Here is a 14,577-nt window from a genome sequence, read left to right as displayed (position 1 = left end):
CTTACATCTGAATACATCAGAATACCTCCAAAATAAACTCACAGTACAAAACTTTGGCACGCAAAAGACCATAATGGTGTAACAGCACCACCTCGTGTTTAAGTTATACATTTTTTGTGCACAATTTCTAGATAAATTATGTTTCATCTTGTTCTCTCTATAAACTCCACAAGATGCTCGGTTGAACTTTCCCTCGTCCGAGGTCAACTTATTTTAAACTCTTAATAAACAGTCATGAGTCTACTTCTCACCTTCCAGTGTTACACTCTCAAGACTCCGGGCGGAACACATGGGTAAATGCAATTCCCATTGCTACAAATGACAGTTTATACATTTAAAATCGTAAAGTTGTGTTTATGTTAAGAGTGTCACAATAACCCTGAATGATATTGATATCTGGTCAATATTACTCATAAGATAACATCATGAACAATTGTGCAATTGATCTTTCTATATGTTTTGTCCATTTATGATTCCAACAATAATTGTAAATGTGTGTAGAACGGTGGTTCCTAAAGTGTGGGTTGAGGCACCCTGCTAGGCATCAAAGGTACTGCAGATTGGCTGCAGAAATAAGAGAAATTGTGGTTGAAATTACTCACTCAAGTGAGTATGTACAGTTAGACAGTTTGATTTATAAGACACAATTCAAATTGGTAATAGCAGGTTATTTTGTGGTACGACTCATTAATCTGACCTAAATTTTTTTGCTCTTGTACTGAAAGTGGGTCATACATTGGCCTTAACACTAGGTAGCATTAGCAATTTATAGCCAACAGCCTGTGTTGCTTATGTTTTTTTGAGTAAAATGTTCAAGGAAATACACCACTTTCATTTTGTTTAGAGTTAAGATTTAAGGCCCCACTGAATTTTCTGATTTGTGAGTGGGCTGCAGCACTCTTGACTTTAGTAATTGTTGCTACAGAAAGATACAGAAATTTAATTACTCGATCTGACATATGATCCTCCACATTTACTTACAAATAAACATTATCATACATTTTTTATACAGAAGAATTTTTCTTCTTGTCTCTCATCACTCACAGTACCATGGGTTCAATTTCAGACGTTTGCTTAAGGAAGAAATCTTTAAATGGCTCAAATGAACAGGAGAAATGAAAACAACTTGGCCTTTAATACATTGCCTAGAAACAGATACTTTTCTCTGTTTTTAGTGTACAAGTAACACTTTTCTCTCTCCTTTTTGGGTATTTGCTTGTAAGTTTGCTGTTTGTCTGTCCACCCTCGAGTGGCCAAAAATATTTTCCTTATTTTCCTTTTTCCACAAAGCCTGACTTGATCTCAGTGGATAGATGTTTTATTTGGCCATAGCTCAAATGTGGCCTCTCACCGTATGACAGCTGGGATAGGCTCCAGTCACCCCATGACCCTGAATTGGACAAGCAGTAAATGGGACGGATAGATTAAGCCTTATAACCCGTCTTATCCAAGAATTGTCTGACAGTGTTTGAACAAGCTTGGCTTCGTCAGTCTTTAAGTGCCTCCATTCAAGCTTGAGGTCAGATATGCCACAGTTTTTAGGTTAAGGACCCAAATATAGACTCAGGATACAGGTGGAATAAACAAAAATGCAACTTTATTGGTGGATAAAAGCCCAATAAATAATAAGTTAAATCCAACAGCAGAGGTGATGCAAGCAAACAAACTAGGAGAATAAACAAAAACTGCAACCACAGACAAAGAGAAGACAGCACTATATATACTCACACAGTAAAGGTTAATCAAGGGAATGAGACACAGCTGGGAGGAAATGAGACACTGGTGCACAGAATCAACACAATCACAGGGGAGGAAGAAGGAACTGAATATGAGACACAGAAGACAATTAACGAGTAAAGTAATTCAGGAAGAAAATAACAATAAACTGGGAACCTCAGACACAAAAGTAAATTTAATAAAGGGAAAAGACACCAAAGGAAAACAAAGAGAAAGAACTGAGGAAACTAATAAACTCTAATAAAAAAAAAAAACTCGAACTAAGAACTCAAAATAGCAGAATCATGGGCAATGACAACATTACTTTGTACCAATCCTTGATGTTCATTAGTCTTATATATATATATATATATATATATATATATATATATAATCTGTGACAATACATCTGTTACGATGCTGGATGCCCATTGTGATATTAGATATATTCATTAATATATAGTAGAAGTAATTCCTTTGAGCCAGAGAATCTCTTTAGCAGGGCTATCACACACAGCTCTGTCTGTGAGCATGGCAGCACTATCGTCCTGTTTGTGATGGGGCCTTCAGTTAGAGGAAATGTGGCATTAAAGGGTAAAGAGTAATTTTTTTCAGATAGTGAAAGACTGTGGGGGCTGAACCAGTGTCATGTAGAAGATAACTGTAAATCCCACATGGTTGATTAAATGGACTCCCAGAAAAAAAAAATACAGCATGAGCATACTAGATCCACTCTGAGCTGTGTGTTGGGAATTACTAACCTGCTGCAGTATGAATGCATCTCCTTAACCTCCTAGGACCTGGCGTCCTAAGTGGACATCACATTTTGGGTTATTTAGACCAAATTACTCAATTTTGCTCTACAAGGGCCTGATATCCACTTACGAGGACATTATACTGCTACTGTTCTATCAAAGTTTTAAACGAATATCCTCATATGTGGCTCTTATTTTTCTTAAAAACAAAAATAAGGTAAAAAAAAAATCTGGTAATTCTTTGTTTTTACTTTCATCGGGCCCCAATATTCCCAAATATCAAAGAGAAATTAAAAGTGCATGCCGTGGAAGAGTTCGGGTCCTAAGAGGTTAAAGATGTAAACCACAGGCCTGAGCACGTGTTTGAAGAACAGAAATTCCTCTTGCTCAGTCGATATAGGTCCCCCCCCCAAATGTTCAGCACCTGCTGCTGCTGTCATGTTAAAAAAGTGTGGGTGTTGTGGTGCTGACCCAAATCTCAAACTTGGATTTGTTAGTAAATTTGTCTTTTTCCAGTTATTAACTGTGAAGTGCTGGTAAGATGAGTCACTTGAGAACTCTCAAATCCTTTATTTAAATTATGCATTTTTAAACCAAACTAGTACTATTCAAGGCTTATTTTTTGTCTGCAGGCTTTTGAGCATTTAACTTGCAGCTTATTACTGGCTTGGATGGAAAGACAGGATAAGGCAAAACATACCTATACATACTTTTGTTCTGTCAGCAATACAAATTTGTATAGTGAAACATTTTGGGCACTAAACATACCAGCAGACTGAAATAAAAACAACACCAACAAGGAAAAAGCTATGTTTTATGAAGACAGATGAATAATTTAAGCGATATGACGAACAGAATAAAACTACTGCATATGCCGGTGTGTGCCATTTCAGGATCTGACCTGATTACAGTTGCAGCCAAACTGTCGATTTAAAAACATAAAATGCAATGAAGGACTTAAAAATAGTGGATGTATGTAAACTGTTTCGGTGGGTTACACATAGAGAGAATTGTTTTTGTCACATTGCTTGTGCTAGTATATAGTTAATACTGAGTTAATACTGAGATATTGCTTTTGGTATGCATGCAGTATTACATGCTTATATAACAGTCAACAATTAAACATATATTATTATAATACTGAGTCAAAGCAATACTTTGGCAAGTCATACAGTATAGAGTAGGTCTACATTCTTATTTGTGTACATATTTGTAAGATCTAGCATATTTAGGCTTATGAGGCTTTAAGACATACTGGGAAAAGACATTTTGTGCTTATAAATATAAAGGGTAGTTCCATTCATTTTCCTCCTTAGTTTCCATATATTTTTTTCCCTGTTGCAAGTTTCTGTATTTTCCCTGCTGATCCTTGACTCCATGTCGGCTCTGAGCGTAGCGGGACCTCCAGTCCCTTTCAAAAGTAGCTTTGACATGTTCCAGGATTGTCACTCCTCTGTCTTCAGCACTGCCGTTCATTTTGACCACCAGTCCAACTCCTGCATTAATAGCAAAATCACTGCCAACCCAGTCATGGTTCCCTGTGAGCGACAAAGACAACAGTGTCAGATAGCGCCCGTAAAAGTCATTATTTAAAAAGAAATAGCTTTACATTACTGTATCTTGAATCTTGATATGTGTCTGCATATGTATGTACCACTTGGTGCGTGTGTGTCTTTGGATGAGTGAGTAAGAATCAAATATAGCAGTGCTAGTTTAGTTTAGCAGTCTTAGTTAAAAGACATGTCCCCTGTTTCACAAAACATCCTCTCCTGAACTGTTTCTTGGAAAAGCACAGTAACTTTCTGGAATTTTCTCACAAACCTCTGTGATGATATGACTTCCCATAACCTGTACTGTAGCTGTAAGGATTGAACTAGCCATATGTGAGACACTTTGTGGTTGTGACTTGTTCTTTGACTTAAAGTATTCATCTGAAACTCACACTCTTTTATTTTCTTCTCATCTTGCTCTTTGTCTTTTCTTGTCTATATGCTCATAAAGCAAGCCAATACAACAATGTTTGAGCTATTGCTCAAGTTAAAATGTTCAAGTTTTATACATTTTGCTTTGGTATGTGGTATGACTCACTAAACCCAGCTACTAAAAAAGCCAATAAAAATCTGTACCTCAAAAAATTTATTTCCCACTGTTTTGTTTTATATTGAATAAACAAATGCAATGTAAGATGATCTTTTATTTCCCTTTGGACAGACAGGCTCGTTGTCCCATTTCAATCTTTGGATAAAGCTATGATAAAATAGATTCCTCCTGGCTATAAGTAATAAAAACAAAAGGAGAGTGGTAACAACATACTTATGTATCTCATAGCATTTTCCAGTTGAACATCTGTTAAATGCCAACCCTAACTTGGTATGCTTGCTGACCTTCTTCATCCCTTCATGACCACATTGTACACATCTTTTAAAGCAGTTTCCAGCAACACTCACCATGTCACGAAGCTCAAATCTTCTTGAACATGACAATGAGTTCACTGTTCTCAAATCTCCTTCACAGTCACTATTCTAAATAAAGCAGTGCACCTCTTGGGAAGTTGTGGAACGGGACATTCTTATCACGTGCTGCTTGATAAATCTACATCAACTGTTTGATGCTTTTATGTCATTATGGACAAAAACCTTTGGGAAATGTTAACATTAAGAATTAAGGTAGTTTTGAAGGCAAAAGGGGTCCAACCCCATACTAGCAATGTGTACCTAATGAAGTGGCCAGTTAGTCTATGCATATTTTTGTTGTCGGTATAAAAAACTTTATATTAAGATACTTTGAAACCTGCACCTCAATAAAAACCCCAAAACACACATTATATTGCCTACCAATGTAGACTGCATTGTCGGTCACCATGTACTTGTTGTGGTTGAGCCCAAGCTGAATGTCATCGTTCTGCTCCTTGTGACTAAAAAACCTCTAGAAAAAAACAACGATTTAACAAAAAGCATGTATAATATACAATAAAAACAAAGAAAATAAGTGCAGTATGAATTAAAACTTGTCCATGAGTAGTTAAAACTACAGGTATAAGTGATTCGCTTACCACTTCCAGGGAACAATTGTAAAGCTGAACGCAGAGTGACTTGAGGGAGGTCACAAAATTAAAGGTGAGTGGATGAGTTTTCTTCCAGAAGCTAATGAGCAGACGAACTTTGATCCCTCTTAATACCACAGCTTCTCTGATGACTTCATCGATAGACGACCAATACCTAAAAATCCAACTAGTGTTATTATTGTGGACAATGCTTTTGAGTCTAAAGATACTGAAGGGCATAGAGTTCAAAAATTCCAAGTTGCTATATTCTGGGTATATTCTAGTTTGTCATGAATTGTGTCCTCTGATACAGACACACATGTACAGTATGAATGTAAAATGACCTCATAAATGTTCCTGTAAAAAGGATTTAAATGTCAAAGCTTGCCCCGGCACACACCTTGTGACTGAGGTTCCTCTGAAACTCCTTTTCACCAGAGGGAGATAGTCTGTCACTGATATGAAGATAAATGTCTTTGCACTCTGAATGACTTGATAGATGGCATCTACGTCTCGGGTGCGATCTTTGGAGCAGAAGAGTTCAGGAGAGGTCTACAGAAAGGACAAGACAACAACAAAAATGAAACAACTGAGACACACGGTTAAAGTTTAGGATAACTTTCAAAAATGTGTGTGTTTCAATTCAACAAAGAATGCACAATCCACTAATAAAAATAGGTATATACATTTCAATGTAACATTTCTGCAGAGAAAAAGGAAAGAAAACAAGAAAGCACATTTCAACGACCATTTATCATTACTAGAATAAGTGGGGCAAAAGATCAAGATTGAGTTGCCAACAGCCTTGACAGTATGGCTCCATTAGTTTCCTATAAGATGATAAATGTCTTAAATTTAGCCGATAAATGTCTTGTCGCTTTGAGAGCAACAAGATTCACTAACGTAGTGAGATATTCAGACTTGAGTTGCTCCTTAGTGCGATATTAAGATGATTAATCATTTTCTGTTTATGTTTGTTATTAATATGTAATAAAACTCTTATAAAGACATTCACTATAAGCCCCGAGGCAGGAAATTGGTGCCTCAAGAAGTATATGAACCACTGAAAAAAAGACTGTTTTTGGTGCAGTTTTTTTTTTTTTTGCATTTTGTGAAGAATTGATTTATGTATGCACCAAGTCCTGTAACATAACAAAGCTGTTACTCACAGACACATAAGCGGTGGCGGGGGTGGAGTTAAGTTGTAGCTGCAGGGCATTGTTCTTTCCATAGAGAGCAGTTACTCTTTTTGACCAGATGGAGGGGATGTAGTCCCTTTCGTGGAGCTGCCAGTAAAATGAAAAAACTCGGTGGAGGTCCAGAGCCAGACAGCTGCAGTTATACACCACCACCCCCAGTTCTTTCCTCTGTGGTGTGTGAGAAAGAAGTAGGAAGAGGTGATGCAGCAGAAAAGTTAAAATATTGAGTGTGCTCTGCAGACGTTATAGAGGGTATAAAAGAAGTGAAAAAAGGGACTGAGTTCAGAGAGAGAATAGTAACGTTTCATGGATTGATGATCTTCTATTGATTTTCAGATTAAATAGGATAAAAATGAAGAGCGAAAGGTACTATTATAGAATATCACTAATTTAAAGGTATTTAGCCAAAAATAATATATGATAAAATGATGCTAAAAGAGGAAAAAGAGGAAAAGTCAAGACAATAACAAAGTCAATAAGCTGGATGTCATCATAGATACAGGGAGTGCAGAATTATTAGGCAAATGAGTATTTTGTCCACATCATCCTCTTCATGCATGTTGTCTTACTCCAAGCTGTATAGGCTCGAAAGCCTACTACCAATTAAGCATATTAGGTGATGTGCATCTCTGTAATGAGAAGGGGTGTGGTCTAATGACATCAACACCCTATATCAGGTGTGCATAATTATTAGGCAACGTCCTTTCCTTTGGCAAAATGGGTCAAAAGAAGGACTTGACAGGCTCAGAAAAGTCAAAAATAGTGAGATATCTTGCAGAGGGATTCAGCAGTCTCAAAATTGCAAAGCTTCTGAAGCGTGATCATCGAACAATCAAGCGTTTCATTCAAAATAGTCAACAGGGTCGCAAGAAGCGTGTGGAAAAACCAAGGCGCAAAATAACTGCCCATGAACTGAGAAAAGTCAAGCGTGCAGCTGCCAAGATGCCACTTGCCACCAGTTTGGCCATATTTCAGAGCTGCGACATCACTGGAGTGCCCAAAAGCAATACTCAGAGACATGGCCAAGGTAAGAAAGGCTGAAAGACGACCACCACTGAACAAGACACACAAGCTGAAACGTCAAGACTGGGCCAAGAAATATCTCAAGACTGGTTTTTCTAAGGTTTTATGGACTGATGAAATGAGAGTGAGTCTTGATGGGCCAGATGGATGGGCCCGTGGCTGGATTGGTAAAGGGCAGAGAGCTCCAGTCCGACTCAGACGCCAGCAAGGTGGAGGTGGAGTACTGGTTTGGGCTGGTATCATCAAAGATGACCTTGTGGGGCCTTTTCGGGTTGAGGATGGAGTCAAGCTCAACTCCCAGTCCTACTGCCAGTTTCTGGAAGACACCTTCTTCAAGCAGTGGTACAGGAAGAAGTCTGCATCCTTCAAGAAAAACATGATTTTCATGCAAGACAATGCTCCATCACACGCGTCCAAGTACTCCACAGCGTGGCTGGCAAGAAAGGGTATAAAAGAAGAAAAACTAATGACATGGCCACCTTGTTCACCTGATCTGAACCCCATTGAGAACCTGTGGTCCATCATCAAATGTGAGATTTACAAGGAGGGAAAACAGTACACCTCTCTGAACAGTGTCTGGGAGGCTGTGGTTGCTGCTGCACGCAATGTTGATGGTGAACAGATCAAAACACTGACAGAATCCATGGATGGCAGGCTTTTGAGTGTCCTTGCAAAGAAAGGTGGCTATATTGGTCGCTGATTTGTTTTTGTTTTGTTTTTGAATGTCAGGAATGTATATTTGTGAATGTGGAGATGTTATATTGGTGTCACTGGTAAAAATAAATAATTGAAATGGGTATATATTTGTTTTTTGTTAAGTTGCCTAATAATTATGCACAGTAATAGTCACCTGCACACACAGATATCCCCCTAAAATAGCTAAAACTAAAAACAAACTAAAAACTACTTCCAAAAACATTCAGCTTTGATATTAATGAGTTTTTTGGGTTCATTGAGAACATGGTTGTTGTTCAATAATAAAATTATTCCTCAAAAATACAACTTGCCTAATAATTCTGCACTCCCTGTATATAATCATTTCAAAGGAATCTGTCTAAAAGGGAATAAGCTGGACATTATTCCAGTCCTACCAAAGAATTTAAAAAACTGGAGCACAAGCAGGCTAACACTGCAATCCACAGAGCTGCTAGTGTGGGTAAAAACAACAAAACGAAAGAAGAAGAGACAGATGTCCTAAATACATTCTTGTCTGCTCATTAAATAGATGGCAGAAAATTTCTTTTGTGTTTGGTGTTTCTGTTTTTTGTCTGTTTCTTTTTTAACGTGTGCCCCTGAAGGAGGAACACAGAGGTTTCAGTTTGTTACCACAGAGGGTCAATTTCAGACATACTTGTCTGGCTTGCAGTGCTTACTACACACATCCAGTGTATGTGTGCTATTCCTTCATTCCTTCTTGCTCATTGTGACTTACACTCATACTGCAGTCCTACCTCCAACCAGTGCTGAAGCATCAAAAAGAGCAATCACTTCAGGTTACAGTATGCTAATGCATTCTGGTTCCTGCTCTATTATGAATTACATACTAAATGAAAAGTGAAATGCTACTTGTCTTTCTGACCATCTCAGACAACAACCTTAAATCATTCCTGATTTCTGTTGGCAGTGCTGGAGTACCTGCATAAAGAAGTATAAGAGGAAAGCGTGGCTAATTTACATTATGTGTTACTCTTTAAAGACCCCAGCAAACCAGATGTTGATGTGTGCTTTTACCTTGGAGAGTGACCTCCAGTCCATATCAGCGCTCCCGATGTAAATGTGCTTCCGATCCACTATCCAGAATGAGGAATGGAGTCCGCCTCTGGTAAAAACTGTCATGTTAACAAAATGAACCTCTGCATCTAATCCGTGTGAGGGATAAAAAGAGACAGAAAAGAGAGAAAATGAAAAGTTTAAGAGAAAAAGAAAGAGAAAATTGTGTAAATCTGACAGTTGGCCTTGTACTGTCTGACAAGAACAGGGGGCAACGCAGGTGGTCTGAAAGGAAGTCTTTGACAGGAAACCAGGCTGTACATTTTCATCCATTCAAGGTTTTTTGGCCTTGATTGTGAAGTCTGGCAGATGCATATGGTGTAGAGCTCCTGGGTGCTGCTGCATGCTGTAAATGCATCTGTTTTCCTTGAGGCAGGTCATTGATATTTCATGCCGTACCTACAGTGTGGTTCTGCTGTCCTAAAGTGGGTTGCTTAAGAAACTCAACTAAACGTATCCTGGAGGATGAGAATCTCATTAATAAAACTCTATAGGGTTGTCGGATAAATTGTAAATGTATATCTTCGTTGTTGTTTGCCACAGTGACACAACAAATTGCCTTTCTGAAATAGAAATGCCACATCCACTCACTGTGTGCTGCCAAGGCCTTCAGCTCAGTTGAGTTTGTCAGACTACTGGCAATCTTCAGCTTAACCCCACGAGATTTTAGCTTGAGCAGTCTCTGGAACAAAAGCTGACCCTGAGGAAGAGAATGATGTTCTGTATTACTGTAGCGCAGCGACTGACCAATGTTTCTGCATTTCTTTCAGAAGGGCAGCTCTTATTTTGTTGCAGGAATAACCTTATTAAATTGCATTTGGTTTTACAGATCAAATGGGAAATGCAGTTGGCTCATTGTTCTACCGGACTGGTTACTGTGACTTTGTACCTGTTTGGCGGGGTTTGGGATTGTCTCCAGGTCCCAGGAGTTTAAGTCCCAGGCAGATGACACCACTTCAATTGAGTGCTTCGCCTGGTCCAACAGTGTGTGAAAGCCAACAGAGACAGGAAGGTGGGGTCTGCCATCCATGGAGAAAGAGAGGTCGTCTGGAATGTTCTCGACAAGTACAATGCTGAAAATAAAAGATTCCTTCAGTGTCTGGAGCTTTAAAGAGGAACACCACCAACACAACAACCCAGCAGCTCAAAGCCTTTACACATAAATCCTTTTATGGCTCTAGATTTTAACAATAAAAAGTGAGGTACAGATCCACATCAGAAATCTCTACCAGAATTAAATAATGAAATGGTAATACGTAATTCTGAATTGGTAATGAATGAGTCCAGATTAAGACTATGTTGAGTTAGTAGAGACTGTTGCTGTGAATACACTGTGCTTTACATGAATGGAACCTCTACAATTTCCTTTAATCTTGCGAAATATCCTACTGGCAGTCTTTGCTGCAGTTTTCCTCGGTGATTCCATCTTCATCGTCCCCCCAAATGTCCACAGATGAGAAGATCAGTGCTACCAGAACAGCACAGCAGCAAACAAGGGCAAAGATGGCAATGCACTTCTGCTGGGTCTGGAAGATACATTAGAAACACACACGACACTAACAAATGTCAGACACAATGTTTTATTTCTGGAGGGTTTTCTTTGTGAACAGTGCTGCAGTAACTTTTCTGCTTTTTTTGTGTGTCCCTTTTGTGCACTGCGGGCACATTAACACTTGTGCAATGTGAATAATGACGATCAAAATAACAACTATGGCCTTTGTTTGACAGCAGAAACCTTGCTTTGATAACCAGTATACTGCAGATTTCAATGCTCTGGAGCAAAAAATCCCCCAGCTTCAACGATCCCACTTTATGCCACAGAGCCGGACAAGTGAAGTAGAACATTCTCCAGCTGACAGCAAATTGATGCACACTAAATCCAGTCTATAAGGTGTATTGGAAAGTGCAAGTTTTTGCTTCTCGTCATACCGACTGCTTTGTTGTCCATGCAATTCTCATCTGAAAAGGGGTTTTATGAGCTCTGTGTCAAGGTGGCAGCCAACGTTACATTTATGTTAAGCAATATTGCAGGCAATATTTGTGCGCATGTATGTGTGTGCAGTATATGTCTGTAGGGTTTGTAATATAGGTAGAGTGACAGTCAGTATGTGGTCAGAGGTTGTAATGTTGGAGCCCTGATCCAGCCTGAGGAGTCTTGATTTTCACAGTTTTAAAAGTGCACTTAGTGCGTTTTTGTTTTGCTTACAACTGCACATTTTCACCACCTCATTCTCTGCCCTGTTTGGCTTTGTCAGTTGGTGAGCTGTCAACATCACATTACATATTCTCTTTTGTTGTGTTCTATCAGTCAAATGAATTGCATCCCACTGATTAGCTTGGCAGCATAAGCAGGGGGTTTTCCTTAAAAAGAAAATTTCCGTCTAAAAATTCTACAGCTTTTATTTAAAAAAAAAAAAAAAAAAAAAAAAAAAAAGCAATTCAGCATCAAAATATAGAAATATGAACAGCAGGAGGTTTGTGGACTCAAATATTGCCTTGGGCAGTGAGGCTGAAAGACAGGTGCTAGCTGGGTGCACCATACACTCTTCTGTTGGCTTCTGAGGCCATTGAGCTCTTCATTACATTTAGCAGAGTCAAGGACCATGCTTAACTTGTGGATGTGCACATGGCTGGGAAGAAATGAACAGAACTGACAGTGTGAGATAGGTCAGCCACTTTCAAAAGGTACTGATGCAGTATGTCACTGTAAAAGGACAACAACACATCTAATATACAGGAAAAAATAGCCTAATATGGCAAGGAGTGAATAGATAGCTGTTCCAATAACTACTAAATAATTTGATCCATCCATTCGCTTCTGTTTATCCTTTTTAGGGTCGCGGGTGGCGCTGGAGCCTATCCCAGCTGTCTTAGGGTGAGAGGCAGGGTACACCCTGGTCACCAGTCTTTCGCAGGGCTAACACAAAGACACAGACAACCATTCACGCTCACATTCACTCCTGCACTCAGACCTATGAGCAATTTAGTGTTTCTATTTAACCTAACCCCACTAACTGCATGTCTTTGGGCTGTGGGAGGATGCCGGAGTACCCGGAAAGAGCCCACGCCAACTTGGGGAGAACATGCAAACTCCACACAGAAAGATGCTGGCCTGATGGTGGAATTAAAATCAGGACCTTCTTGCTGTGAGGCAACAGTGCTAGCCACCGTGCTGCCCTAAATAATTTGAATTATTGATAAAATAATTATTTATCAAGCAAATATTATGTGAGTGGTTACAACTTCTGAAAACTTCCAGTTTGGACACATTTTATTGGGTTCTGGGCAATTGTTTTTGTAATTTATTAAGTTATTTTCTTAACTTTTGTAATGTTTGCTACTGCATTTAAAACAATGTTTGTAATTAATAAACTTATCTTACATATTTGTTGAAAAAAAAAGCAACATTTCTCGTCTCTTTCTCAAAATTATTTTACATCAGATGTTTTTTGGTGGCAACTGCAACTACTGTGCACCGAGCTATAAGGATGGCTGTGTTATTTGCCGTTTTGCATCATTTAAAGACTAAAGGAAAGACTGATTTATATTAAAAAAAATCTTGGATAGTTAAAAACACTTTGACGAAAACCTAAAGTTTTGATATACATACGAGCTTTTAGTTTTAATATGGTTTAAAAAGATAAGGAATTTAAGAGTTTAATCAATCAGGCAGTGAAACACTGGTGTACTGAAACCTAGAGAAAAAAGCCCAAGAAAAAACATGCATTGCAATCCACCTATGGCCAAAAGGAGACTAACATTGCCTATTAAATATAGAAAGAGCTGAAAAACATCACCTTTAATGGCTCCTGTGGGGTTGGTCCTGCCATGAGAGCAGCATTCCTTTAAACTACAAGGTGGGAAACAGGAGCTCAGTCACACATCTTTGCCTCTCTTTTCCACCCAGCCCTCAGCCTGCTCAAATCTGATGTCTTCACTCTTGGTCCTTGTCTTCATCCTGCAGGTACCTCAGTGTCCCAAAAGGTCTGTCTGTGTAGGCATCAGCTTCTGGTCTGTTATGTGTCCTGACATGGTTCTTCTAGCAGCTGATTGTGTGTGTGTGTGTACTTGTGTGTGAACTGTGTGTGCGGTTCACTGTCTGCCTTACAGTTGAAGCGGTGAGAGAGAAGATGAAAGACCAACCCCCTCTTGTTCAAAATGGCCAATAAAGAGCCGTAGCTTTGAGCTCCAGTACCCTCCTCCCCCTCCCTCACTTTCCCTCTTCTCTTCCTTTTCCAGCTGTATTTCCCTCCTTTATCTGCCAAGTGAAAAACTCATCTGGCAGCAAGCAGTTGGTCTTTGCTTAGAAGGGAGAGACGCTGAAACATGCCATTAGTAAATGTGACAGCTGCAGCAAAACTCCCCAAAATATTTTGGACTCAGTAGATCGCACATGCCTGCTCACCATACTGTATGCAGGCGCACACACATGCACACACACACTCAGCATTCACGGTTACACTCAGAAAATATTGAGGCATCTACGAAAGCCCTATAGCTCCCATTAATAATTGATATAAATGGACGTTGGCATAATTATCTTCTTTAATTCCCACTTTGTTTAAATCACTGCAGTAGATTTGCTTTATTCCAGTGGAATGAACCATGTTTCAATTCTGCTATAGCCTCATATTATTGCACAGAAGGGTCTCAGTGGGAAAAAAAATGAAATATGTAAAATCCTTTTTCCTTCCTTTTTTTTTTGCCCACAACTCTTTCCTCACAGATGAATATATGCTTAATGGCAGCAAAACAACATATGCTCCAAACTGCAGGTACGCTTCTGTTATGTTTATGAGACCTGTATATGAGGTCGAAAAATGATAAGAGGCATCTGTATGCACTACTGCATTTAAGTAAACTTTAAAGAAATGTGTTGATTTTTTAAATTTTAAGTTATACATACCAACAATTTCATCAGTAAAAAAATTGCTTTAAATTTCATATCTCCTTCATGATGAACTGTAGTAACTTTAGCGACTCCCTGAAATCTTATGCAGAGCCATCATCTGGTGCAATTTTCAATTTAAACATTGTTTAATTGATGAACAAATACCTGCAAAAATAAAAC

The 14,577-nt window shown here is 38.8% G+C and overlaps 1 protein-coding gene across 1 annotated transcript; it reads right to left on the bottom strand.

The window, feature by feature from the left end:
• Positions 1-3,026: 3,026 nt before the first annotated feature.
• pld5 (phospholipase D family member 5) lies at positions 3,027-13,634 on the bottom strand. The gene is made up of 10 exons (XM_084930521.1): positions 13,304-13,634; positions 10,896-11,032; positions 10,396-10,579; positions 10,098-10,206; positions 9,468-9,595; positions 6,684-6,881; positions 5,915-6,066; positions 5,524-5,689; positions 5,306-5,396; positions 3,027-4,009 (listed from the first exon to the last, which is right to left on the bottom strand). The coding sequence occupies exons 1-10, from the start codon at positions 13,334-13,336 to the stop codon at positions 3,747-3,749; spliced, it is 1,461 nt and encodes a 486-aa protein (XP_084786647.1). The 5' UTR covers positions 13,337-13,634; the 3' UTR covers positions 3,027-3,746.
• Positions 13,635-14,577: the final 943 nt, after the last annotated feature.

This window comes from Perissodus microlepis, chromosome 6 (assembly GCF_051167445.1).
Source record: "Perissodus microlepis isolate ML-2025 ecotype Zambia chromosome 6, ASM5116744v1, whole genome shotgun sequence".
NCBI lineage: Eukaryota > Metazoa > Chordata > Actinopteri > Cichliformes > Cichlidae > Perissodus > Perissodus microlepis.
Note: the sequence above shows the minus strand (reverse complement) of the source record. Positions and strands in the feature narration are given on the sequence as shown.